Source organism: Eschrichtius robustus, chromosome 10, assembly GCF_028021215.1.
Source record: "Eschrichtius robustus isolate mEscRob2 chromosome 10, mEscRob2.pri, whole genome shotgun sequence".
In the NCBI taxonomy this organism is placed as follows: domain Eukaryota; kingdom Metazoa; phylum Chordata; class Mammalia; order Artiodactyla; family Eschrichtiidae; genus Eschrichtius; species Eschrichtius robustus.
Genome location: NC_090833.1, coordinates 21,798,690 through 21,824,962, shown reverse-complemented (window position 1 = coordinate 21,824,962; position 26,273 = coordinate 21,798,690). Strand labels below are relative to the sequence as shown.

Here is a 26,273-nt window from a genome sequence, read left to right as displayed (position 1 = left end):
GGCGGAGGAAAAGAGAGTTCACTGACACTTAGGTTTTCCTGCGGTGCATCCCTGTGTGCACGGGAAGCGGCACAGGAGAAGAGGCACCACTCTGTGAGTGGTCAGGGCGCCATCACTGACCCTGCTCTCTTCCTGGGACTGGAGGGCACGCCCCTCCCTCCTGAGGTGCAGAGTTACCCACGCCTTTCACCTGCTGAGCCTGGGACAACCTCCCGCACTCCCCCTCTGACCCTCCTCAATCCCAGCTGTTCTGCCTGACTCCAACCCCACCCTCCCTCCATTCCACTCATTCCTCAAAACTGACAGTCGCACATACCACACTGCTGAGAAGGAGAGGAATGCGAGGACAATCACCACAGCCAGGGAGCCTAGCCCGACGCCTACCATCTGCTGCAGCGTGAGCGATGAATCTGCGGGACAGAACCACACGCTGAACCCGCAGAGCACAGAATCACGGCCCTCCCCGGAGGTGCACACCCACCTGTGCTCGCTCTGTTTTAACCAGAGGTTGGCCCCATTTAACAAACCATCCCAAGAATGCCCAGAGTTCCTCTGTGCCCCCTCAGTTGGCCCTGAGAACAGGGCATCAGGAAAAACCGTTCCTCGGCATTTTTGAAAAGGAAGTGTAAAACCAGGCCACATTCAAGTTACAAGGGATAAAAGCTGATCTTGTTGGGCACACACATACAGCATCCTGTGTTGTGTGTGTTGGTCCTCTCTCAAGTCAATTACACTTGATCGATTTTTACCGGCAGTTTTCCTTTGCGTCGAGGAATATGTCATTCTGACGTCATTTGGACTTTTGCTCCAAAAATGATAGCTCCAGTGATCAAATATAGCAAAAAGGGACTTCCCTGGTGCTCCAGTGGTAAAGAATCTGCCTTGCAATGCAGGGGACGCGGGTTTGATCCCTGGTCGGGGAACTAAGATCCCACACGCTGAGGGGCAACTAAGCCTGCGCGCCAAAACTACTAAGGTTGCTCGTCTCCACTGGAGCCTGCATGCCGCAAACTACAGAGCCCATGCGCTCTGGAGCCTGCGCGCCACAACTTGAGAAGAGAAAACCCGCCGCCACAAACAGAGAGAAGCCCGAGCACCACAATGAAGAGCCCGCGTGCCACGACGAAAGATCCCTCACGCCTCAACAAAGATCCCGCGTGCTGCAACTAAGACCCGATGCAGCCAAAAAAAAAAATAAATAAAAATATTAATAAAATAAATAAATAAATCTTTAAAAGAAAAACAAATATATCAAACAAATCCTCTCCGTTGGGTAGAGTCATCTGTCATTTCCCCTACAGGAAGCAAGGGTAGTACCTCCCTGCTCTGTTCAGCAGGTTGCCGTGAAGATAAAATAAGAAAATTGATGTAAAAGCTCTTTGAAGGACATTCGTATGTTCTATTCAGAGGTGCATCGCATGTCAACTCCAGGGAGACCCCTGGCTGTTAACTGAAAAACACACACATTCGAGTTGTACCTTTGGGCCAAGTGACTAAGTCAGGGCATCATGTTCTAAACTAAAGATCTCCTTTTAACTTGCAAACACTTACTTAGCACTTACTATGTGCCAGACACTGTTCTAAAACCTCTCCTAACCACCCACTGGGTACCAAAATAATAGCACCAGGTATTATTACACTGGGTACTATTATTATTCCCATTTTATAGATGATGAATCAGACATGGAGTGGTTAAGAAACTTGCCCAAGGTCACCCAGCTAGTAAATGACAGAGCCAGGATTCAAACCCAAGCTGCCTGGCTCCAGGATCTTTGCTTTTAACCACAGCACCATGCTTTTCCAGTGCAGATCTGAATCCAGCCCTTTCTGCAGCAGAGTGGGTCATGTTCTCCCCCAGAAGTCAGGGGTGCTGGCCCAGATCTTTCCTCCACAGGCTGATGATTATGGGGCCTCGGGCTGTGGTTGCTCAAATTCCTCTTTGGAAGAACAAAAATCTGTACAATGGTGCCACCAGACATTGAGAAGATCTTGGGGGGCTGACTTTGCATGTATAGAATTAAAAATAAAAATACCACCAAGTCATGGAATAAGTTTAAGGGAGTGCAACCAATTCCAAATTTTTCCAGATGATTTGTTGCAGTTGTCATTGTTGGAATATCAAATTACAGTCATCCCTCGGTATCCATGGGGGGTTGGTTCCAGGGCCCCCCTTGGATACCAAAATCCTCAGATGCTCGAGTCCCTGACATAAAATGGTGTAGTATTTGCTTATAACCTACTGTATACTTTAAATTGTCTCTAGATTATTTATAATACCTAATACAACATAAATGCTATGTATATAGCTGTAAATACAACATATTCAATAAATGCTAGGTAACTAGTTGCCAGCGTGCGGCAAATTCAAATTTTGCTTTTTGGAACTTTTTGGAATTATTTTTTCTGAATATTTTCAATCCACGGTTGGTTGAATCCATGAATGTGGAACCCGCAGATATGGAGGGCCAACTGTATTTCATTTGTCTGTACCCTCCTTTTACCGATGCACCAGGCATATGCTTAGTGCCCCCCCTGGGTAATCCAACACTGCCACTGAAGAGCTGAAAACAGCAAAAGCAAACATCTGTTACCGTAAGGGGAGAGGGGCTTAAGAGGAAAAATAGCCCCTGGACTTGAGACCCTCAAAATATAGATGACTTATTTCCCTGGCAGTGAATGTAGCACATTTGAGAACAGTTCAAGCTACTTAACTTTTTCATCATCAATTCTGTGCTGTCTAATACAGTAGCCGCTAGCCACAATGTGGTTATCTAAATCTAAATTAATTTAAATTAAATTAGATTTAAAATTCAGTTTCTCAGTTTCTCAGTCATACTATTTTAAGTGCACATTTCAAGTGCCCAGTAGCCACAGGTGGTGAGTGGCTACCATACTGGACAACACAGCTTTAAAATCTTTCCATCACTGCAGAGAGTTCTACCGATCGGCACTGCTCAGATCTCTACAACTAGGTTGAGAGCAGTTTGATTCTACTGGAGACTCTACAGGGGAGCTGGCACCAGCAAAAGCAGCCATGGAACATATCTTTTGCTAAAGAGCCTGGCAAATCATTACCTCAGAAAATGTTGTCAAGAGACTTTCTAGAGGGACTTCCCTGGTGGCTCAGTGGTTAAGAATCTGCCTGCCAATGCAAGGGACACGGGTTTGATCCCTGGTCCAGGAAGATCCCACATGCCACGAAGCAACTAAGTCCATGTGCCACAACTACTGAGCCTGCGCTCTAGAGCTCATGAGCCACAACTACTGAGCTTATGTGCCACAACTGCTGAAGCCCATGCGCCTAGAGCCCATGCTCCGCAACAAGAGAAGCCACTGCAATGGGAAGCCTGCGCACCGCAACAAAGAGTAGCCCCTGCTCGCCACAACTACAGAAAGCCCATGTGCAGCAACGAAGACCCAACGCAACCAAAAATAAATAAATAAATAAAATTGATTCTTTAAAAAAAAAAAGAGAGAGACTTTCTAGAAAAACATGGCATGTATTGTTTGGCTACTTTTGGTATTCAGAAGAAAAAAGCCTTGACATTTTTAAGAAGCCATATTATAAAACAGGAGGAGGAGTTCTGGTTAAATTAGAAATTAATAAAGAAAAAAAATTAAAGGAGTGACTTGAATTACTAGATATTAAAACAGCACAGTATCAGCAGAGGAATGAATACATTGGAACAAAATAGAAAGCCCAGAAACAACCCCAAGTATATAAAAGAATTTCAAAGCTTGAATCCTGGAGTCAGGTTGGCCAAGTCTATATTTGTACACCACCACTCCCCACTTGTGTGACTTTGGGCAAGTTATTCAGCCATTCTGTGCCTCAGCTTCCCCACAGAGGGATGATTTAATAACATGGGAATCATAACCATAATACCCACCTTATGAGGTTATTGTGATAAATAAATGTTATGACATGTTAGAACTGTGCCTGGTACACAGTAAGTAATTGGCAAATCTTAGCTATTATTAATTACTATTGTCGTTTTTTTGTTACTATTTCAAATCATTCGGGAAATGATACATTATTCATAACTAGCGTTGAGAAAATAGGCTAACCATTTAGAATAAAGTAATTTTGATCACTAGAGTTTACACTCTATACCAACACAAAATCTAGATGGATTAAAGACTTAAACTGAAATTTTAAAGAATTGGAACAAAATGTAAGTGAATACTTATCTAACATTAAAGCAGGCAAGAATTTTCTAAGCATATTTATTAATGCAGGAACCTTAAAATAAGAGAATGAGAGATTTGACCATATTAAAAAGCATACACTTCTGTATACCAAAAACGACTATAAGTAAGCTTAAAGCGAAAACGGAAAACTGGGTAAAATAATGAGAATAATTAATAAGCAAGGAGTTAACATATAGAGTGTTACAAATTAATAAGGAAAAAGGCAAGTACCTCAATAGCAAGATAAACAAATTCTATCAAAAGGTAAATCATTTATAAAACATGATTACAGATGATGGATAAGCCTTTGATCAACTGTTCTCTCTTACAAGTAAAAATGCAAATTAAAACACTGAGAAGCCATTTTTGTGTACTAAATTCCCTAGGGTTTTTTTGTTTTTGTTTTTGTTTTTAAGAGAAACTACAGTATTGGAGATGGTGGAAAGAATCTGGTGCTTTCCTCCACTGTTCGTTTCATGCAGTCTACCCAGTATTCCTCCCAACGTTGATCATCTACATCATCTCTATATTTTGTCCTGTATAGTTTCATCCTCTATAGATTTTTTTTTCCTGTATAGATTTTGAGTCATTGATTCATGATGATGGTGAGCTGAAGATGACTGTGGACACTGACCCATGTTCTGCACCTGCCTGGATTTGACATCAACTCATTAATAAGCAACATTTGCGTAGTCATCCCGCCATTTCTAAGCTCACACCCAGCTCTCATTTCCCCACACTGTCTACCGGGCATTGTTAAGTGTTGGCTGAAGTCAAAATCCATTGTGCTTGCCACAGTTCCCTGACCATTTAGTGACTCTGTGCCAGAAGAAAAAAGAGCAGTTTCATCCAATCTGCTCATAGCTCCCATACTGACTGCTGGGAACTACGGCTTCTTCTCCCAGGTGGACACAGAGCCATCTCTTAAAGACCGTGCCTGGCCTTGACTTCAAGTTATCATGATGCACACTTTGCAAAATCTACCTCCCTTTCACAAAGTTCCATGCCCTTTGCTCATCCTCTGTCTTCCCACTTTTCACTTCTTCGTCAAGATTCCTCAAAGATCACTTGCAGTGGTTTATCCATCTCATTTGCAAATTGTATGAGCCTGCTAGAATTTAGTGCTTCATCCATGGCAGAAGACTTTAATATATGGAGAGCAGTTAGCTCTTCTCTAGTATTCAAATATCAAAGAGGACATCTTTCACCCTTAGCAGGAAGCCCAACTATTCCTTACTCTCGAGGTATGTACTGGGAAATCATCTTTATTCATTCTGTATAACATGACTTGGGTTGTAGCTCCAGGTACAATTCTTGCTGGTAGAACAGTTCCTGGTTATATGTCTTTTTTTCTACATTATATATGTACTCTGTGAACATGAGTCAATCCAATCATGGTATAACCACATGCTTCTTTAGGGACTTCCCCCATTAACTCCTTACTGAGAAAATGTATAACTGGCCAATGTGAATTACATTTTTCAGAGTTTTCCCATCCCCTGGTTACCTTCCCTTCCATGGTCTCATGCCATGAAACCATACTTATTTTTCTTCTCAGTCACTTGTAGAATATTCTTTTAGAAACCCAAGTGAGTGAACCATGTGTTATATCCCAGATTCTCAGTGATTCATTCTTAAAGCGAGTAAATCCATTAGGCTTAAACTCCACCAGTCTCTGTAGGGTGGCTCCCCAAAGAGGTATAGTGCTAAGGAGGAGTGATAGGGATTCCCTGGGCTTATCTTGAACCTTTTCACTAATGGAAATATCACAGGTGTTGAAGAGCCAGTTAGAAAGGCCCTATTCCTACTCTCAGACTTCGTGACAGCTTGAGGACTTCCTATGGCTGTGGACATTTTTTCATGAATTTACACCAGCAGGGTCATTTCCTGAAAGCAACAATTCTGTTCTCCAAAAGGCACAAATAATTAGCACTGTGACTTCTATTTAGTGTGTTAAATTTCTCTCTGCTATTCTAGGGTTCCCTTGCTTGAATCCCCTGTGGAGTAGGAGATGGCAAAGGAGATCAAAGTAGAAAACTAATTTAGAGATCAGTAAAGCCTGATGAGTCAACAACATTATTGAATTCATTCTCTATTGCAGCTTAACAAATTACCATAAACTTAGAAGTAGCAGCCATTTATTAGCTCATAGTTCCATGGGTCAGAAGTTCAGGCACACTGTGACTGGCTCCTCAGCTCAGGGTCTTACAAGGCTGAAATAAAGATGTTGAGAGGGCTGCATTTCCCTCTGGAGGCTGTGGGGAAGAATCTGCTTCCAAGCTCATGCAGGTTGTGGGCTAAATTCAGTTCCTTGCAGTTGTAGGACTGAGGTCCCCATATTCTTACTGGCCGTCAGCCAGGGGCCACTCAGCTCCTACAGGCTGCCCGCATCCCTGCCACGTGGTCCCCTCCATCTTCAAAGCCAGCAGGAGAAAACTTTATGTCAAATCCACCTCTCCCTTGGAATCTCCATTTTCCCCTGTCTTTGACTTCTAGACACAGATTTAAAGGGCTAATGTGATTAGGTCAGGTCCATCCAGATAATCTCCCTATTTGGGACTTTAATTACACCTTCAAATCCTTTCACAGCAACAACTAGAATGGCCTTTGAATGAATAACTGAGAGAAAGTGGGTGTACCCCAAGGACCAGGAATTTGTGAGGCCATATTAGAATTCTTCCTACCACTATTATGAAGGTTTAAAATGAGTGTGACTTCCTAACATCATATACAAAAATAAACTCAAAATGGATTAAAGGCCTAAATGTAAGGCCAGACACTATAAAACTCTTAGAGGAAAACACAGGAAGAACACTCTTTGACATAAATCATAGCAAGATCCACCTCCTAGAGAAATGGAAATAAAAACAAAAATAAACAAATGGGACCTAATGAAACTTAAAAGCTTTTGCACAGCAAAGAAAACCATAAACAAGACGAAAAGACAACCCTCTGAATGGCAGAAAATATTTGCAAACGAAGCAACTGACAAAGGACTAATCTCCAAAATATACAAGCAGCTCATGCAGCTCAATATCAAAAAACAAACAACCCAATCCAAAAATGGGCAGAAGACCTAAATAGACGTTTCTCCAAAGAAGATATACAGATTGCCAACAAACACGTGAAAGGATGCTCAACATCACTAATCATTAGAGAAATGCAAATCAAAACTACAATGAGGTAGCACCTCACACCAGTCAGAATGGCCATCATCAAAAAATCTACAAACAATAAATGCTGGAGAGGGTGTGGAGAAAAGGGAACCCTCTTGCACTGTTGGTGGGAATGTAAATTGATTCAGCCACTATGGAGAACAGTATGGAGGTTCCTTAAAAAACTAAAAATAGAACTACCATACGACCCAGCAATCCCACTACTGGGCATATACCCTGAGAAAACCATAATTCAAAAAGAGTCATGTACCACAATGTTCATTGCAGCTCTATCTACAATAGCCAGGACATGGAAGCAACCTAAGTGTCCATCGACAGATGAATGGATAAAGAAGATGTGGCACATATATACAACAGAATATTACTCAGCCATAAAAAGAAATGAAATTGAGTTTTTTGTAGTGAGGTGGATGGACCTACAGTCTGCCATACAGAGTGAAGTAAGTCAGAAAGAGAAAAACAAATACCGTATGCTAACACATATATATGGAATCTAAAAAAAAAAAAAAAAAAAAAGGTTCTGAAGAACCTAGGTGCAGGACATGAATAAAGACGCAGACGTAGAGAATGGACTTGAGGACACGGGGAGGGGGAAGGGTAAGGTGGGACGAAGTGAGAGAGTAGCATTGACATATATACACTACCAAATGTAAAATAGATAGCTAGTGGGAAGCAGCTGCATCACACAGGGAGATCAGCTCAGTGCTTTGTGACCACCTAGAGGGGTGGGATAAGGAGGGTGGCAGGGAGACACAAGAGGGAGGGGATATGGGGATATATGTACACATATAGCTGATTCACTTTGTTATACAGCAGAACCTAACACAACATTGTAAAGCAATTATACTCCAATAAAGATGTTAAAAAAATAAAATAAAATAAAATGAGTGTGAGTGTATATGTGTATACATGCATGCACATAGCATATTCATAGATAATGTCCACACTAGGCTTATACCTTGATGTTAATCTTCTCTGGCTTATTTGATAAGTATTGCACCCACTATGCTTCTTTTCTCACCAGACTGTACTGCTGGTTCCCCAGTAATCATTCAACTCAATTCAATAAATTCTGATTGAGCACCTACTGTGTGCCAGCACTGCTCCAGCCCTTCAAATGCTCTCTCTCAAGGGTATGAAATCTAGTAAGAAAAAACAAGTATACCAGTGACTCGAAAGTATGGCAGAATGGCTAAAGAGAGGGAGGGAGAGAGATCCTGCCCTGTTGAGGAAATTTTAAAAAGTGTCAAGGAGGAGACGGCATTTGAATTTAATCTTGAAGAACAGGAGGGGTTGTAATAAACAGAAATTACAGGAAGGTTATAGGGCAATCCAGGTGGAAGTAAGTACATAATCGTATGAGCAAGACATTAAGGAGAGAAAGCAAGGGCCATATCCAGAGAAGAGCTGGCACATCGGTTTGAATGGAGAGGAATGAGAGATTCAATCAGACTGGTACATTGGTGTCAGAAAAAGAAAAAGAAATACTGGAGAACTGTGGAGGGAACATGTCAGGTGGTAGTGTAGGCTTGAGTGAAGAGGGAAACCTGAACACTGTGATGGGAGATGAGAAAGAGGCTTGGCCAGTCATCCAAAGGCCTCTGCTCAGGGAGTGAACACAGAAATGACAATCAGAGAGGTCTGCCCAAGTGCAAAATGTGGGCTAAATGAGAAAGAGAAGTAGTCACTAATGACTCAGAGCTTTCATGCCTATGACTAAAGGATGTTCCCTGATTAGTTTATCATCATCTCACATATATCAAATGACCTTGCTCTGTGACTCAAGAAAGCACAGAATCATAGTACTTTGTGGCTGGAAGGGATCGCAGAGATCTTGGAGGAAGGCAACAGAGAACCAGCCAAGTTAAATATAATTTCCAAGACACTCAGCTGATTAGTAGCAGGACTCGGGCAAAGAAGCCCAGGCCTCTGAATTTCCCATCAAACTGACTGCTGGCTCCCTGGTAGTCATCACAAAGCTCTTTTAGGGGCAATGTGCAAAAGGTAAATAGCATAATTCATCAGAGGGCAAAGGCAAGAATGGGGCTGTTGCTTGGCACGAGTGAACTGAAACAATTTGAGGACTTATTTGGATCCTAGTTCTCTCCAAATTACTTTCTGAAATGGCAGGCTCCAAAATTTTTGCAAAAAGAGACTGCCAGGTGAGCGCACACCCATTCTGTATGTAGATGTATATCTGCTAGAGCTGCCTTCAAAATTTCAACATAACTGGGTTTTCTATTATCTCAGCTCTTTCCAGTAGCTTGAATTTAAAGGTTCAGACTCTCTTTCAACATGAGGGGAAAAAAGCACTGCCAAAAGCCACTTAGATATTTCCAAAGCAAAATCCTTCCTGTTAACTTAATCACAGTAGAATGACTGTAGCCAGCTCTTTGGCCATTTCTTCTACCCAGTTTGAGTTTGTTAATCACACTGAACAGCTGCTGAAAGCAGCGGATTCTGGAAGCTATTGTATCTGTGCCTGTCCATGATGCTTGCACATCTCCATTCTTCTGGTAAAAGCACCTCTTTTCCTATAGGAACTCCATCCCACCCTTAAAGCTTCAGGGAATGGATTGGCAGAAAAGTTTCCAAATGTTGGAATGCGTGATTGTTTCTTGTGGCCATCATTCAATTCTAAGAAAGGGGGCTTAGTCTATCTGCACGCAGAAATGTAACAGCGCACATCTTTGTTAAGAGAGGCCCTCATTCATGGACATATGTACACTACCAAATGTAAAATAGATAGCTAGTGGGAAGCAGCCGCACAACACAGGGAGATCAGCTCGGTGCTTTGTGACCACCTAGAGGGGTGGGATAGCGAGGGTGGGAGGGAGACGCAAGAGGGAGGAGATATGGGGATATATGTAAATGTATAGCTGATTCACTTTGTTATAAAGCAGAAACTAACACACCATTGTAAAGCAATTATACTCCAATAAAGGTGTTAAAAATATATATATAGAAAATGCAAAAAAAAAAAAAAAAAAAGAGGCCCTCACTTATGATGCTAAGTGAAATAAGTCAGACAGAGAAAGACAAATACGGAATGATCTCACTTATACATGGAATCTAAAAAAGCTGAATTCATAGAAATAGAGAACAGAACAGTGGTTGCCAGGGGCTAGGGGGTGGGGGAAATGGGGAGCTGATGGTCAAAGGGTACAAACTTCCAGTTGTAAGATAATTAAGTTCTGGGACATATTCTAATGTACAGCATGTTGACTGTAGTTAACAATACTGTATTGTACACTTGAAAGATGTTAGGAGAGTAGATCTTAAATATTCACACATACATATACACAAATTATCTATATAAATATATACATATATATAAAAATTACATATATATATGGTGATTATGTGAGGTAATGGAGGTATTAGCTAACATTACTGCGGTAATCATTTTGCAATAAGTACGTGAATCAAATCATCACATTGTACACCTTAAACTCACACAACATTATATGTAAATTACTTTCTCAAGAAAATTGAAAAAAGAGAGAGAGCCCCTTGCTGCCTGGCAATCTGCAATCCAAGATGGCTGACAGTCAGGCAATGTGCCTTGCCCAGTTGAAAATCCATGCCCCTTACCCTTGTTGAAGTTGGTGTGAGTAGAGATAAAGACATGGGAAATGAGATTAGGGGATAAGCAGAAAACAAAGGAAGCTTATTTCTCCAGGTTCCTCCCAAACATTTCCTGCTAGGTACCCTCTACAGACAGGGTAACAAGTCCCCCAGTTGTAAGGCACCATCCACTGGAACCCTCCTGGAAGCACCCCAGCCTATTGTTTTATGATGCTCTGAGGTGAGGGACAGGATGTAAGGAGTTAAACCGATACTCTGGGCTAAGGGCAGAATTCCTCAGGCTGTTGCTAGGATTCATGAACCACAAGGAAAAGTTCCAGACTCAAAAGGTCATAAACTTGACAAGATTTCTGGTATTAGCTACAAACTAATGGAATTCTTATGAATCAAATCCAGTGGCTGGCTGCCTGCTGGTTTAAAGAAATGTACTGCCAGAGAAATCCCAGCCTGGCAAACAAGGACCTGTGATTGCTCAATCCCTAAGGCAACTCCGCCACCCAGATAGCTGCCCCCATGAAGCAGAAGGTTTAAGTTGTAGGCACTCAGTGGGGCTCCTTCTCTCTGCATCTCTTAGGGAAGGCTCTGGAGGAAAGGGACAAGGCTGTTCTCCCATCAGGCAGAGCCCGAGGCAGCCAAACTAACTGACCAAGTGACCCATTCTGCTGCCAGGGCAGGAGATGCTTGCTTTTCCTGTCCAGCAGGATGTGGTCCTTGTTATGGGCCCCCTGGCCACTGCACAGTTCTTTATCTTTTCTTCCTTTCTAAATGAACGTACTTATTATGATTATCCACCTTTCCCTTTCATATTATATACTGTGGTTTGAGAATGGTTAAGTTTGCCATGTAATCATAGATTGCTAAGAGAGCATGAGAAGCACATCTAGATTAATCAGATCAAGAGGGACAGATCATCCCCAGGAACCCTGGCCTTGGAGCTGGATTCAGTAAGAGACCCACCTTTGAGCTGTCTTCTACTTGGGTTCCATTTTTGGTTGTATGGAGGATAATTTCACTTTCTTAATGGAGGGTGTTTTTCTAAATAGTGTACGTGTATGTGTGTGCACATGCTAAGTAGCCAAATGGTTGAAAGTAGTGGACTGCTTGTGGCTCTTTGTTTTGGTCTGCCAACATGGTTTTCTGTGTCTCTTCCTGATGGGGATCATGTCCCCCTCTCAATGCAACCCTGCTGAGGTTGCTGATCACATTGATCTGCCCCCAACCAGCCATACCAGTAAGCCCCAAACCAAGGTAGGCTAATCATACTACCTTATCTCCTCTTAATAATGATTCATCCAATGGATAGTCACTTAGCTAGGAGAAGAGACTCCCTGAATTGAAAAACTGCCTGTTCCCACTGAAGTGGCTAAGCTGGGGCAGCTGGTCCCCCCACCCCACCCACCACCACATAACTTATAGTAGAAGAAAATGAGGCCAACTCACACTTAGAGAGGAGATAGAGACAGATAGAAAGGGACAGTCCTACTTATGGTGTTGAGTCCCAAGTCCCAGTTTCTGGAGGCCTGGTGATGCCACTCTGGTTCTAATTCCATAAGTTCCCACCCCCCATCCTTTTCAGCTATGGCTTTTTGTAGGCTAGTCTGAGATGCGTTTTTGTCACCTGTGACAATTTAAAAAGAAACCTCATTAACATACACTTGATGCTGCAGAGTGGACAGAGGAGAGATAAGGAGAGCAGTCTTAGGCAGAAAATGGTTTTACCTTTTACCTGAGCCCAAACTGCACAGGAGCTTCTTCTCACCTATAAAGGAAAACACAGCAACACATATAATTGGGTGGCATGTGATGTCAGTTTAAATAACACACTTTAGCCCTACAAGTTGCAGGGTTTTATCTCTTATTTTGGACCACACGATCTTTAAAATCTCTTCTAGCTCTAACACCTTACAATTTAGCCTTAGGATCACCAAGTGTTCAAAGGGACTGGCGTGGGCAGCAGATACAGAAGTGACCCTAGGAATGGATAACCCTAAAGCTTTCCAATGGATCTCAGGAAGCACATGCTATGAGGAAAGAGCAGGGATGGTGGTAAGTTCCATTCCCCTTGCCAGCTCTCAGCAACTGGCACTGACTGCCTGGAGAACTACAGTATGTTGAAAAGGATTCTGGGGTCACATCCAGGTTCAGCAAGAAGTAGTGATGCATGTTATGTGCAAGGCTATGAGACAGCCTGGTATATATGAATACTTCACTTCTCTAGATGATATTTACCAGGCAACCTCAGTTACCCAAAACATAGCCAAGAACCAGGAAGAAAGCTAAAGGAACATGTAAGAAAGCTCATCCATGGTAGAAGCAACCCACAAACTCATTGGAATGAAATACCTTCTCTTCTTCTCCCCTGCTGATATTATAGGCATATTTGTCTGTTAGGGATGCTAGGATTACTGTTGATCTATGATAAAAGTCAGCAAAAAATTCCCCAGAGGAAACCAAATAGTAGAGGTTAGAGAAAGATCCCTTCAACTTCATTAAGTAATTCTCTTTCAAGTGACAACCTTAGTCATTCTGGGTTAATTTTATTAAAAATTGAAAAACTATATTTACACTGATAATTTCTGAGAAAAGCTTAAAATGGCCACAAGGTTTTGAATGTGACTAAATTTTGACTTGATGCTTAGTGCATCAAGTGCATTTAATAAAAGATAATATGCAATTCCTATACACTAATGATAAAAAATCTGAAAGAGAAATTAAGGAAACACTCCCATTTACCACTGCAACAAAAAGAATAAAATACCTAGGAATAAACCTCCCTAAGGAGACAAAAGACCTGTATGCAGAAAACTATAAGACACTGATGAAAGAAATTAAAGATGATACAAACAGATGGAGAGATATACCATGTTCTTGGATTGGAAGAATCAACACTGTGAAAATGACTATACTACCCAAAGCAATCTACAGATTCAATGCAATCCCCATCAAACTACCAATGGCATTTTTCACAGAACTAGAACAAAAAATTTCACAATTTGTATGGAAACACAAAAAAACCCCGAATAGCCAAAGCAATCTTGAAAAAGAAAAACAGGGCTGGAGGAATCAGGCTCCCTGACTTTAGACTATACTACAAAGCTACAATAATCAAGACAGTATGGTACTGGCACAAAAACAGAAATACAGATCAATGGAACAGGATAGAAAGCCCAGAGATAAACCCATGCACATATGGTCACCTTATTTTTGATAAAGGAGGCAAGAATATACAATGGAGAAAAGACAGCCTCTTCAATAAGTGGTGCTGGGAAAACTGGACAGCTACATGTAAGAGAATGAAATTAGAACACTTCCTAACACCATACACAAAAATAAACTCAAAATGGATTAAAGACCTAAATGTAAGGTCAGACACTATAAGACTCTTAGAGGAAAACATAGGCAGAACACTCTACAGCATAAATCACAGCAAGATCCTTTTTGACCCACCTCCTAGAGAAATGGAAATAAAAACAAAAGTAAACAAATGGGACCTAATGAAACTTAAAAGCTTTTGCACAGCAAGAGAAAATATAAACAAGATGAAAAGACAACCCTCAGAATGGGAGAAAATATTTGCAAATGAAACAACTGACAAAGGATTAATCTCCAAAATATACAAGCAGCTCATGCAGCTCAATATCAAAAAAACAAACAACCCGATCCAAAAATGGGCAGAAGACCTAAATAGACATTTCTCCAAAGAAGATATACAGATTGCCAACAAACACATGAAAGGATGCTCAACATCACTAATCATTAGAGAAATGCAAATCAAAACTACAATGAGGTATCACCTCACACCAGTTAGAATGGCCACCATCAAAAAATCTACAAACAATAAATGCTGGAGAGGGTGTGGAGAAAAGGGAACCCTCTTGCACTGTTGGTGGGAATGTAAATTGATACAGCCACTATGGGAACAGTATGGAGGTTCCTTAAAAAACTAAAAATAGAACTACCATATGACCCAGCAATCCCACTACTGGGCATACACCCCGAGAAAACCATAATTCAAAAAGAGTCATGTACCACAATGTTCATTGCAGCTCTGTTTACAATAGCCAGGACATGGAAGCAACCTAAGTGTCCATCGACAGATGAATGGATAAAGAAGATGTGGCACATATATACAATGGAATATTACTCAGCCATAAAAAGAAACGAAATTGAGTTATTTGTAGTGAGGTGGATGGATCTGTCATACAGAGTGAAGTAAGTCAGAAAGAGAAAAACAAATACCGTATGCTAACACATATATATGGAATCTAAAAAAAAAAAAAGGTTCTGAAGAACCTAGGTGCAGGACATGAATAAAGACACAGACATAGAGAATGGACTTGAGGACATGGGGAGGGGGAAGGATAAGCTGCGACAAAGTGAGAGAGTGGCATGGACATATATACACTACCAAATGTAAAATAGAGGTAGTGGGAAGCAGCCACATAGCACAGGGAGATCAGCTCGGTGCTTTGTGACCACCTAGAGGGGTGGAATAGGGAGGGTGGGAGAGATATGCAAGAAGGAGGAGATATGGGGATATATGTATATGTATAACTGATTCACTTTGTTATAAACCAGAAACTAACACAACATTGTAAAGCAATTATACTCCAATAAAGATGTTAATTAAATAATTAATTAATTAAAATAAAAGATATATGCAAGAGTAACCAGTGAAGGGTATAGTTCAAGACACTGAGGAAGAAAAAGGACCTCAAACAGCAAGGCAGTTACTAGGGAACTGAGTGTATTAAAAGAGAGAAATTGAAATGGCCAGGTAAAGAAGGGAGTTCACTAAAATGGAGTGCCTTGATCAGATGTGCATTTTATAAAACACATGATGGCAGTAGTATGGAGCAAGGAGATAGGTAGAATAAGAGACAAGAAAATGAGTTAGAAAATTGATGTTCAGACAAGAGATGTCAAAAGCTAAACAGTGGTAATGAAAGAGAGGAAAGGATGATCTTAAATGGCATTAATGTGATAGAATTGACACAATTTAATGATGGACTGCACAAGAAGATAAGAAAAAAGGTAGGAGACAAGAATTATTCCTAGATTTCTGTCTTGACAACTTGGAACATGGTAATGATATTTATTGGGACAGATACACAGAAGGAAAAACAAAAAGGGGAACTGGAAAACTCACACTTCCTGATTTACAAAGCTACAGTAATCAAAATGGTGTGGTATTAAGAACCTAGTATATAGCACAGGGAACTCTACTCAATACTCTGTAATGACCTATATGGGAAAAGAACCTAAAAAAGGGTGGATATATGTATATGTGTAACTGATTCACTTTGCTGTACAGCAGAAACTAACACAACATTGTAAATCAACTATACTCCAATAAAAATTAATAATAATAAAAAAAAAAAACCAGTGTGGTACTGGCCTAAAGACAGACATACAAACCAATGGAATAGTATAGAGAGCCCAGAAATAAACTCTTGCATATATATCAAATGACTTTTTTTTTTGGCTGCGCCCCACAGCACACGGGATCTTAGTTCCCCGACCAGGGATCGAACCCATGCCCCCTGCAGTGGAAGCGTGGAGTCCTAATTACTGGACCGCCAAGGAATTCCCTCAAATGACTTTTGACAAGAGTCCCTAGACCATTCAATGGGCAAAGGAAATCTTCAACAAATGGTGCTGGGAAAACCGGATAACCACATGCAAAAGAATGAAGTAGGACCATTACCTAACACCATATACAAAAATTAATTCAAAATGGATCAAGCCTAAATATACGACTTAAAACTCTTAGAAGAAAACACAAAGGAAAAGCTTCGGGAAATTACATTTGGCAATGATTTCTTAGATATGACACCAAAAGCACAGGCGACAAAAGAAAAAATAGGCAAATTGGATTTCATCAAAATTAAGAACTTTTGTGCATCAAAGGACACTAGCAACATAGTAAAAAGGCAACTCACATAATGGGAAAAAATATTTGTAAATCACATATCCAGAATATATAGCAAGCTCCTAAAACTCAACAACAAAGAAATAAATCACTTCAAAGATGGGCAAAGGACTTGAATAACCATTTCTCCAAAGAAGATACACAAATTGTCAAAAGTACTTGAAAACATGCTCAACATCATAAATCATTATGGAAATGCAAACCAAAACCACAATGAGAAGCCACCTCACATCCATTAGGAAGGCCATCATTAAAACAGAAAACAGCAAGTGTTGGGGAGGATGTGGAGAAAATGGAACGCTTGTGCACTGTCGGTGGGAGTGTAAAATGGTGCAGTGGCTATGGAAAACTGAATGGGGGTCTTCAAAAAGAATTAAAAAATAAAATTACCAAACGATCCAACAATTCCACTTGAGGGTGTATACCCAAAAGAAGTGAAAGCAGAGACTCAAAGAGATATTTGAACACCCATGGTCACAGCAGCATTATTTGCAATAGCCAAAAGATGGAAGCAACCCAAGTGTCCATCTACAGATCATGGATAAACAAAATGTTTATCCATACATACAATGGAATATTATTCAGCCTTAAAAAGAAAGGAAATTCTGAAACATGCTACAGCATGAGTGACCCTTGAAGACATTATGCTAAATGAAATAAGACAATCACAAAAAGATAAATACTGCATGATTCTACTTATACAAGGTAACTAGTCAAATTCATAGAGACAGAAAGTAAAAGGGTAGTTGCCAGGAGTTGGGGAAGAAGAGGAGGAATGGGGAGTTGTTTAATGGGTACAGAGTTTCAGTCTTGCAAGATGAAAAGTTCTGAAGATTGGTTTCTTAACAGTGTAAGTGTACTTGACACCACCAAATTTAGTTTAAAAATTGTTAAGATGGTAAATTTTATGTGTATTTTACCACAATTAAAAATAAATATTAAAAATAATCACTGCTAAATGTCTGAGTATTAGATGGTGATCGTTGCATTACCACCATCTTGTAAATATATTAAAAACCACCGAATTGTACACTTTAGAATTATATGGATCACATCTCAGTAAAGCTGTTTTAGAAAGAAAAATAAATAAATAAATCACTACTGATTTTAATATGACTGCAACACTAATGTATTTGAAACCCACAGGGGAAGTAATAGCAATTCAAATATGTGAGTCCAAATATAAATTATTTCAAAGAACAAGCACGTGTTCTGCTTAGCTGTATGAAAAAGAGGCATCAATGACATCACAGGAAAGTTCCCTATAAACTAGAATTCTTATCGTAACCTCCCACTTCATTCCCTCTGTGTCCCAAATTGATATTGATTCATATTGAAGCCCTAACCCCCAATGTGATGTTATTTGGAGGTAGGGCCTTTGGAATGTAATTAGGTTTAGATGAGGTCATGAGGGTAGGGCCCACATGATGGGATCAGGGTCCATAAGATGAGGAAGACTGATCAGAGCTCACTCAGTCCCCACCACATGAGGACACAGCAAGAAGGCAGCTGTCTGCAAGCCAGGAAGAGGGTCCTCCCCGGGGAACCAAAGCAGCCTGCACCTTAACCTTGGACTTCCCCGTCTCCAGAACTATGAGAAATAAATGTCTGTTGTTTAAGCCACGCAGTCTATGGTATTTTGAAATGGCAGCCCAAGATAACTAATACACCCTCCCAGACCAAAGTCTCAATCTGAGACAGCAGCTCTCTGAGCAATCTCTAAGTTGCACACATATGGTACTGCCAGTGTTGTCTATGGCTAGAAACACCAAGTCAGGATCTCCGGGTAATTTTCCAGCAAGGAGGCCTTGTCTAAGTCATAAACACCTTTGGAACAAATTCAGGGCAATATATTCTGGACTTTAGTCTTCCAATTCTTAATCCCTACATAACTGCCACAAAACACCACCAGAACTTTTTGCTACTTGGACATATTCTTAGTTTTATATCAAGCATGATAATGGCACATTTGACTTGTGTCCTATACAGAATTTAATTGCATGTTTCAGTTTTAAATATGTGATGAACCTTACACGCAAGATGGCTCAAATTCATCAGTCGAGAGATGTTTCTATTAATATTAATATATTTTTTCTAGTTTCCATTACCAACTGATATGAATTGATACCAAACCTTGAGTCCCCCTAGGGCAACCATCACAATGTTTCTGCCAGATCTTCCACCCCTGACTGACCCATCCAGCTCTTGCTATTCTGTTTGTCCAGCTCATTATATTTATTCATTCTTTTTTTTTTGGCCGCACCACATGGTAGATGGGATCTCAGTTCCCTGACCAGGGATCAAACCCGCGCCCCCCTGCATTGGAAGCACGGAGTCTTAACCACTGGACCGCCAGGGAAGTCCCCATCTATTCATTCTGTAATGAATATATCATTTTATGTCTCAAGAAAGAACCAGCACTGGAAAAACATAGCCTTTCTAAGGATGGAGAGAGGAGAGTGAGGCTTACACAATAGCCAAGGAAATAACGGAAGCAGAAAATAGAGCCAGAAAATAGTGCTGAGCTTAATCTGCCCCTCCTGCTGGCTTCCTGGAGAATGAAGAGAGGCAGCAGTCTGGCAGGAGTACAGGGAAGTGACAGAAAGATCTAGATGCTTCTCTCCAACTCAGGCTTCAGCAGTGCAATAGGATGAGGGCATTCGTGAAGCTTAAGAACCCACACTAGTTCAGTCCAAACAGGTCCCCCAGCAAGTTCAGAATATCAACCTCCAAAAAGGTTTCACCTGCCCATCCTTTATAAAGTGAAAAGATTCAACATTCTTACTGTTCTTACAAGCAGTGTTCATCTCAAATATTAGGAAAACAAATGTTCAAATATTTAAATTTCACATGAAGAGGAAAATATAGAATTCACAAGAGTTTTTAAAGAAATATACCTTATTCCATTCACTTGTGATTCGTAATATAATGCAGTAATCGTTCCCTATTTTCAAGGGTGCATTATAATATTTCCCATAGTAGAGCCTGTCTCCAATAGATATCTCCATGGCATCATCGGGAACATCCTTGGCCAGCAGTTCTGCCGTCACATATCCATCAGCACCAGAAGCATTGCTAAAGAATGAGGTAGCCTCTTCAGAATCACAAACAAATGTGCTTTGGAGGGCCAGGGGAAGCACTAACACCTGATATGAACTGGAAGAGAAAAGAAAATGTCTATCAGATCCTTGCTTGGGGGATTCGTTCATTCATTTATTCGTATTTGTTGAGCACCTGCTATGAGATCAACACTTTTCTAGACACTGGAGATGCAACACTTGATAAAAGTCCTCGCCCGTGTGGGATTTATGGTCTGACAGTTCCCACAGTCATGGAACTCCAGTTGGAACCAACAGTGTTAATGCCAGATGACACTGGGTGAGGGATCTCTCCAAGTTCTGGCTGCAGATGGCTATCCGGTAAATCCTCTTTAGCTGGGAGAAGCTGCTGCACGTATAACTGCCCGGAGCGTATGTGTCTTAAAGTTGATCTAATCAGTGTTTTTCACATGGGCAAATAAAGCCCAGCTGTGGAAAGATTCTACCAGTCACATGGAGGCCAAATGCCTACAAGAGTTAATGCACTAAGTCTGCAAAAAGGCTCCATGCAATCACATGTGGTACCTAAAACGGAACTCATGTGATTTACATTCCCTCCAGTTCACGTACTGATACCAAAGTTCCTGTGAAATGAATGAGAAGCATGGAGAACAGATCACCATGAGTTCATCTAGTCTGACAATATCCTGAAAGAGCCGGAAAGGGAAAATCTCATATGTTCCCTAGATGTGGACAAAGAAACACGTTAGCAATCAGGTGTCATATTTGTCATGTGTTTTAGTATTATTTATCCCACCAAATAGAAAATCTGTCAGTGAAAGGAAGTGTAAGAACAAAAACACTCTGAGAATGAATCACGCCTTTCTTTTTATTCACATCTATTCGGGACTCATCTTCTGCCTCTAGTATAGTAGGTGTTGGGATGTCTGCTTTTTCTATCAGGCCTGATAGCGGGGATTTGAATGATTTACTCTTTTTTTTTTTTTTTAAGTTCATAGGTGTGCTTTTTTTTTTTTTAACATCTTTATTGGAGTACAATTGCTTTACAATGGTGTGTTAGTTTCTGCTTTATAACAAAGTGAATCAGCTATACATATACATATATCCCCATATCTCCTCCCTCTTATCTCCCTCCCACCCTCCCTATCCCACCCCTCTAGGTGGTCACAAAGCACCGAGCTGATCTCCCTGTGCTATGTGGCTGCTTCCCACTAGCTATCTATTTTACATTTGGTAGTGTATATATGTCCATGCCACTCTCTCACTTCGTCCCAGCTTACCCTTCCCCCTCCCCGTGTCCTCAAGTCCATTCTCTACATCTGCGTCTTTATTGAATGATTTACTCTTGTGTCCTTGCAAACCCTTGCACAGTTCTTTGGCTGTGACTGATTCCTCACTAATGTTTCTTGAGTTGAAATTTCAGTAAAGAAGAAAAACATGCATCAGCACCAAATACGATTAGGGTAATTTCCAAAACTCATTAGCACACATAATTCTATTTTACCAATAAGTATACGCTTCCTGCTCCACATTCGTAATGCCCCATCTCCTGCTTCCTAAGAGCTCATGAGTTACTAGGTTAAGAAAAGGGAGTCCTCCCCAACAGCAGGTGTTGGATTTGGAAACTATCCACCAACCAGGCTCCCCAAATTCCTAGGTGTCCTCAGGCCCCTGATTTCCACAAAGTTTCTGGGTTCACTTTCAGCATAGGGCTTTCTACAAAAGGGACAAAGTAAAGCCTGCAGGGCAATGAGTTGTCACTGCCATCACCAGTAAACATTTACTAAGCCTCCACTGCCAACAACGGAACACTTATAACAACAAACTTTCCTGGGGACTTGAAGACATCCCTATGAATCATGGCCGCATGTAAGACAGTAAATATGCAGCAGACTCCATGCTGTCCGTAAGCACATCTTCAAGTCCCTCTCATCTTTCCATGTAGGTGGTGATATTCAAGTGCAAGTTCAAGGCTCACCTGAACTCTTTTGGTTCTGAACGTTGCCCAGTAGAGGCACCATTCATGACGCGTAAAGCAGTCTCCCCAATTAGCATGATCATAATCACCCAAGTTGCTTGATAGTTGTACAAATTCCCAGCCCCCATCCCAGACCTACTGAATCAAAATCTCCAGTAGAGTCTGAGAATTCATACAGCTGATAAAGCACCCCAGGTACACTGGTAATCTGGCAAGTGTGGGAGACACTAGCATTAAGAGAGCCCAGCCACAGGCTGCCTCATCCACCCAAGATCACCAAGCTAAGGAAGGGAGGTGTGGCCCCAGAGCCCCTGCTCCACCATGTGCCCAAGCCACTGTCCCCTGACAATGTACAAGGCAGACTCCAGCCTGTCACACACTGGCGGTGCTGTTACCCCCAGCTCAAACCAGGTAGTCGGGCCAAGAAAACCCCCCAATTGCCTGCTGGTAATTAGCCCCGATGACGTTGGGGAAGCAGTTGTGGCTGTTTAGAGCATGACTGCTCTAGAAGGACTTCTCCCCTCTTTCTCACCACCACCCTCCCTTGAATGACTCACAGCTCTCCACTTCCTGTTTTGGAGGCACTGGCCGGCACAGAGCCACAGGATAGACTGTCATTTGGCTTTTCTTTCTGCCTTACATAATCATCTGGTCTAAATATCACGTACGTCTTGCAAATTCTCTCAGGCAGTGAGATCACAACTTCTGTTCTCCTTATAGCAACAGAATTACAATGCCTTCCAGTAACTTGTCAGGAATCAAGAAACAGAACAACTTAGGCCATATCCATGCCTGGAAAGACTTTCGAGCACTTACTGAACTCAAACTAATAGACACAAAAAGCTCAAGTTTCATTACAAATGGACACACATAATATCGATAGACTTTCCTTTTTATAGTTTTGTGATACCTCACGAATTTTACCTTGATTGTACAGCAGGGTCATAGACTGAAGGGTCAGGAGAGACATAGGCAGTGTAAGTTAGGTCAAGGAAACAGGTTGTTGCCATCTCCTTGATTTGTTACTGTCAGTAAGTTACTCATCTCTCCAGGCAAACCTCAATTTTCCTCTCTAAAAAGGGAATACTTCTGCTTTCCTAATCCTGCCATGACCTTTGTAAATAAAAAGCTTAATTGCACACAAGGTAGTCCAGCAACTGAGGTCAATTAATTCCATCTAATACCACCTGGAGTCCCAGAAGCAGTTGTTAACAATGCAGTGTCTTGCTCACATCTCAATACAAGAATGAATTAGAATTATCCAAATGACTCTTCCAGAAATCACTACACACATGGGAGTGGGGGAGGGAGAGGGATGGACTGGGAGTTTGGGGTTGGTAGATGCAAACTATTACTTTAGAATGGATAAACAACAAACTCCTAATGTATAGCTCAGGGAACTATATTCAATATCCTGTGATAAACCATAATGGAAAAGAATATTTAAAAAAAGAATGTCTATATGTGTATAACTGAGTCACTCTGCTGTACAGCAGAGATTGTAACAACATAGTAAATCAACTATACTTCAATAAATAAATAAATAAATAAATAAAAAAGAAAGCACTACACACCCCCCAAGGTCATCCTTAAATAAAGGAAAATATATTCTGTCTTTGGTAAATGAAATGATGCTTCTGATCCACCATCACTAAAGGATGTACCTGGAGGCGTGAGTGCCAAGTGATAGCCTGACATGTCACGGGCACCCAACCAGTGCTCATCTAATGACCAAAGGAACGGATTTAATTTCTCGAGCTCAGCTGCCCAAATGCTTGTCTCTGGTCCTTTACAAGTCTCTCTATTCATTAGGGAGGGTGCTAGTTGGAATTAAAGGCCCAGTCTGTACCCAAGGAAACAAAAAATGAGTCACTGACTGCACTGACTCAACTACTCCAGTGCAGCCACCTAAAGAGAAGTCTCCTCCTCACTCAAACCAAAGTTTTCAAAACACTCCATGGAGATCACTGGGCAGCCATGGAAAAGAGGCCTCTACTGACCTGATGGGTCCATTTTTCTCCTTGGCTTTCCTCAGTCTCAGGCGTGGTAAAGGCCCTCCGTGCACAGTGAAAAAGTCTACTTCCGGAAGGGGAGGCTCTGAAAACATGTTGAAAAGAAGAAAGGGGGTATGATCAGAACGAGCAGAAGCATGAAAAAAGTGCTCCTCATGGGGCATCAAGAGGAAAGTTTTCATGTAAGAAGAGATGAGCAAACTCAGACACATGCTCTGACGTGGATGAATCTTGAACACATTAGGCTAAATGAAATAAGCCAGACACAGAAGCACAACTATTGCATGATTCCACTTACGTGAAATATCTGGAACAGGTAAATCCATAGAGACAGAAATAGATTAGAGGTTGCCAAGGGTTGAGGGGGTGTGTAGGAAATGGGGAGTTATTGTTTAATGGTCAACAGAGTTTCTGTCTGGGGTGATGAAAACATTTTAGAAATAGATAATGGTGATGGTTTACAACATTGCAAATGTACTTAATGCCAATAAATTGTGTCCTGAAAAATAATTAAAATGGTACATTTTACGTTGTATATATTTTATTACAATTAAAAAAAAATGATGCCCCAGCACTGACAGACGGTGGATGCTGTGGGCATTTCAATTAACTTGGCAAATAGGTTCTTATTCGGTGGGGAGACCAGCTTATCAGACTTCTAGATCCTTTAGGAACAGTTTATTTTTTATTATTATTATTATTATTATATATATATTTTTTGGCTGCGCCGTGCAGCTTGTGGGATCTTAGTTCCCCCACCAGGGATCGAACCTGTGCCCTCGGCAGTGAAAGCACGGAGTCCTAACCTCTGGACCACCGGGGAATTCCCTAGAATTCTAGATCCTTTATAATCACACAGCTGTCTGTCCTTATCTTGCTCTCCCCAGCAACCAGATTTCCCAAATAGATATTCCGCAGGGAGGAGAATGTTGGTTGATTGGTTGACACCAGCGTTCTAGCATCTAACTGGGAGTTATATTCATGGTATAAATGTACCAGCTGCCACTCTGCCTTGTGAGTAACACAGCTTACATGTGTTGGGCACACAACACATATATAGATGTGTCCTATATATGCCTCATCTCATTTAATCTTCTCCACAGTGCTATCAAGTGGATGAGATTTATAAAGGGAGGGAGGAAGAGAGAAAGAGAAAGAATAAAATATGAACCCCCCCCTCCCCTGAAATTCCTCTGAATCCTGCCACGGTGAAATTAGGACTAAGAGGCCAAAATAGACACTAAGACTCTATTTACCCAATTAGAAAATAGCTTTGGGGCGAAAATTCTCAATTCAAATTATAATAAATAAAAACTTAGACCTTCCTAGATAATTTTTAAAGCTCTACTGAATATGTTATTCATACACTGCCTTTCAACAAATATTTATTAGCCACCTCTATGCACCTCTATGTGAGGCTGGGAGAAACAACTATGGAAGACAGTTTCTGCTTTCCAGGAGCTCAGAGTCTAATAGTGGAGAAAGTCTTATAAACAGGCAGTGCTTGGAACTACGATAAAGTTCCACGAGAGGGTGGTGGGAGTGCAGAGGAAGAACACCAAGGGCAGGGGGGTGAGCCTATCAAATACAGAAACAGACATACGGAGGGGCAGGAGGTGAGAGAGAGTGTGGGCAGAGACAGAACTGCAGGAGTTCAGTGTGCCCGAAAGGTTGAGTCCCAGCTGGGTAGAAGCGGGCAGTAAAGTGAGACATGTGAGTATAGGTCAGATCTGAGGTCCTAGAAATAATGAGAAGCCATCTAACGATTCTTAGCAGATGTGTATTTTAGAAATACAATTTGGACCGCCTGTTGGAGGATGAATTGGAAAAGAGCAAAAGCACAGATTCTCCAAAATCTAGGTAAGAAGTGCCTGAGGTCTGAAGCGAGTGATGGCACTCGGAAGGGAGAAGAGGGGGCAGATGGAGGAGACACGTGGGGCAGAGACGGAACAGAAGGTGGTGGAAGATAAGGAAGGGGAAGGAATCTGGGCTTTGGTTTTGGCCACTGAGTCAGTGGTGACGTCATTCATCAAGGTCTGCAGGGAAGGTTCAGATGCAGCTCACTTCTAGACCTGTTAAGTTTGAAGTGCTTGTGAAATCGTCCAGCAGGCAGTTAGAAATGCGGGTCCAGAGCTTAGGAGCAAACTGTGATGGTGATATGGAGTCAGTCATCAATAGAAGAGGCTATGGCTGCCCAGGGGAAGGTATAAACGCATCTGAGAAGAGATGAGGGCCTAGGGCGACCACCAGGAAACCCAGGCATCTAAGACCAGGTGGACGAGTGAGAGTCCCCTATAGCTCTTATTAAACAGTGCTAAGTCTAGAATTTCTTCCAAA

General features: G+C 41.4%; 1 protein-coding gene across 2 annotated transcripts in view; it reads right to left on the bottom strand.

The window, feature by feature from the left end:
* SUSD1 (sushi domain containing 1) overlaps window positions 1-26,273 on the bottom strand; it is a 136,028-nt gene that overhangs the window by 12,625 nt on the left and 97,130 nt on the right. Inside the window, exons 13-16 of one of the 2 annotated variants that reach the window (XM_068552905.1) lie at window positions 23,925-24,021; window positions 19,785-20,043; window positions 12,675-12,714; window positions 317-410 (exon numbers count right to left, since the gene is read on the bottom strand). In XM_068552905.1, the coding sequence (XP_068409006.1) occupies window positions 317-410; window positions 12,675-12,714; window positions 19,785-20,043; window positions 23,925-24,021 (490 nt within the window). The remainder of the gene's footprint in view (window positions 1-316; window positions 411-12,674; window positions 12,715-19,784; window positions 20,044-23,924; window positions 24,022-26,273) is intronic. The other variant, XM_068552904.1, reaches the window with a different exon arrangement.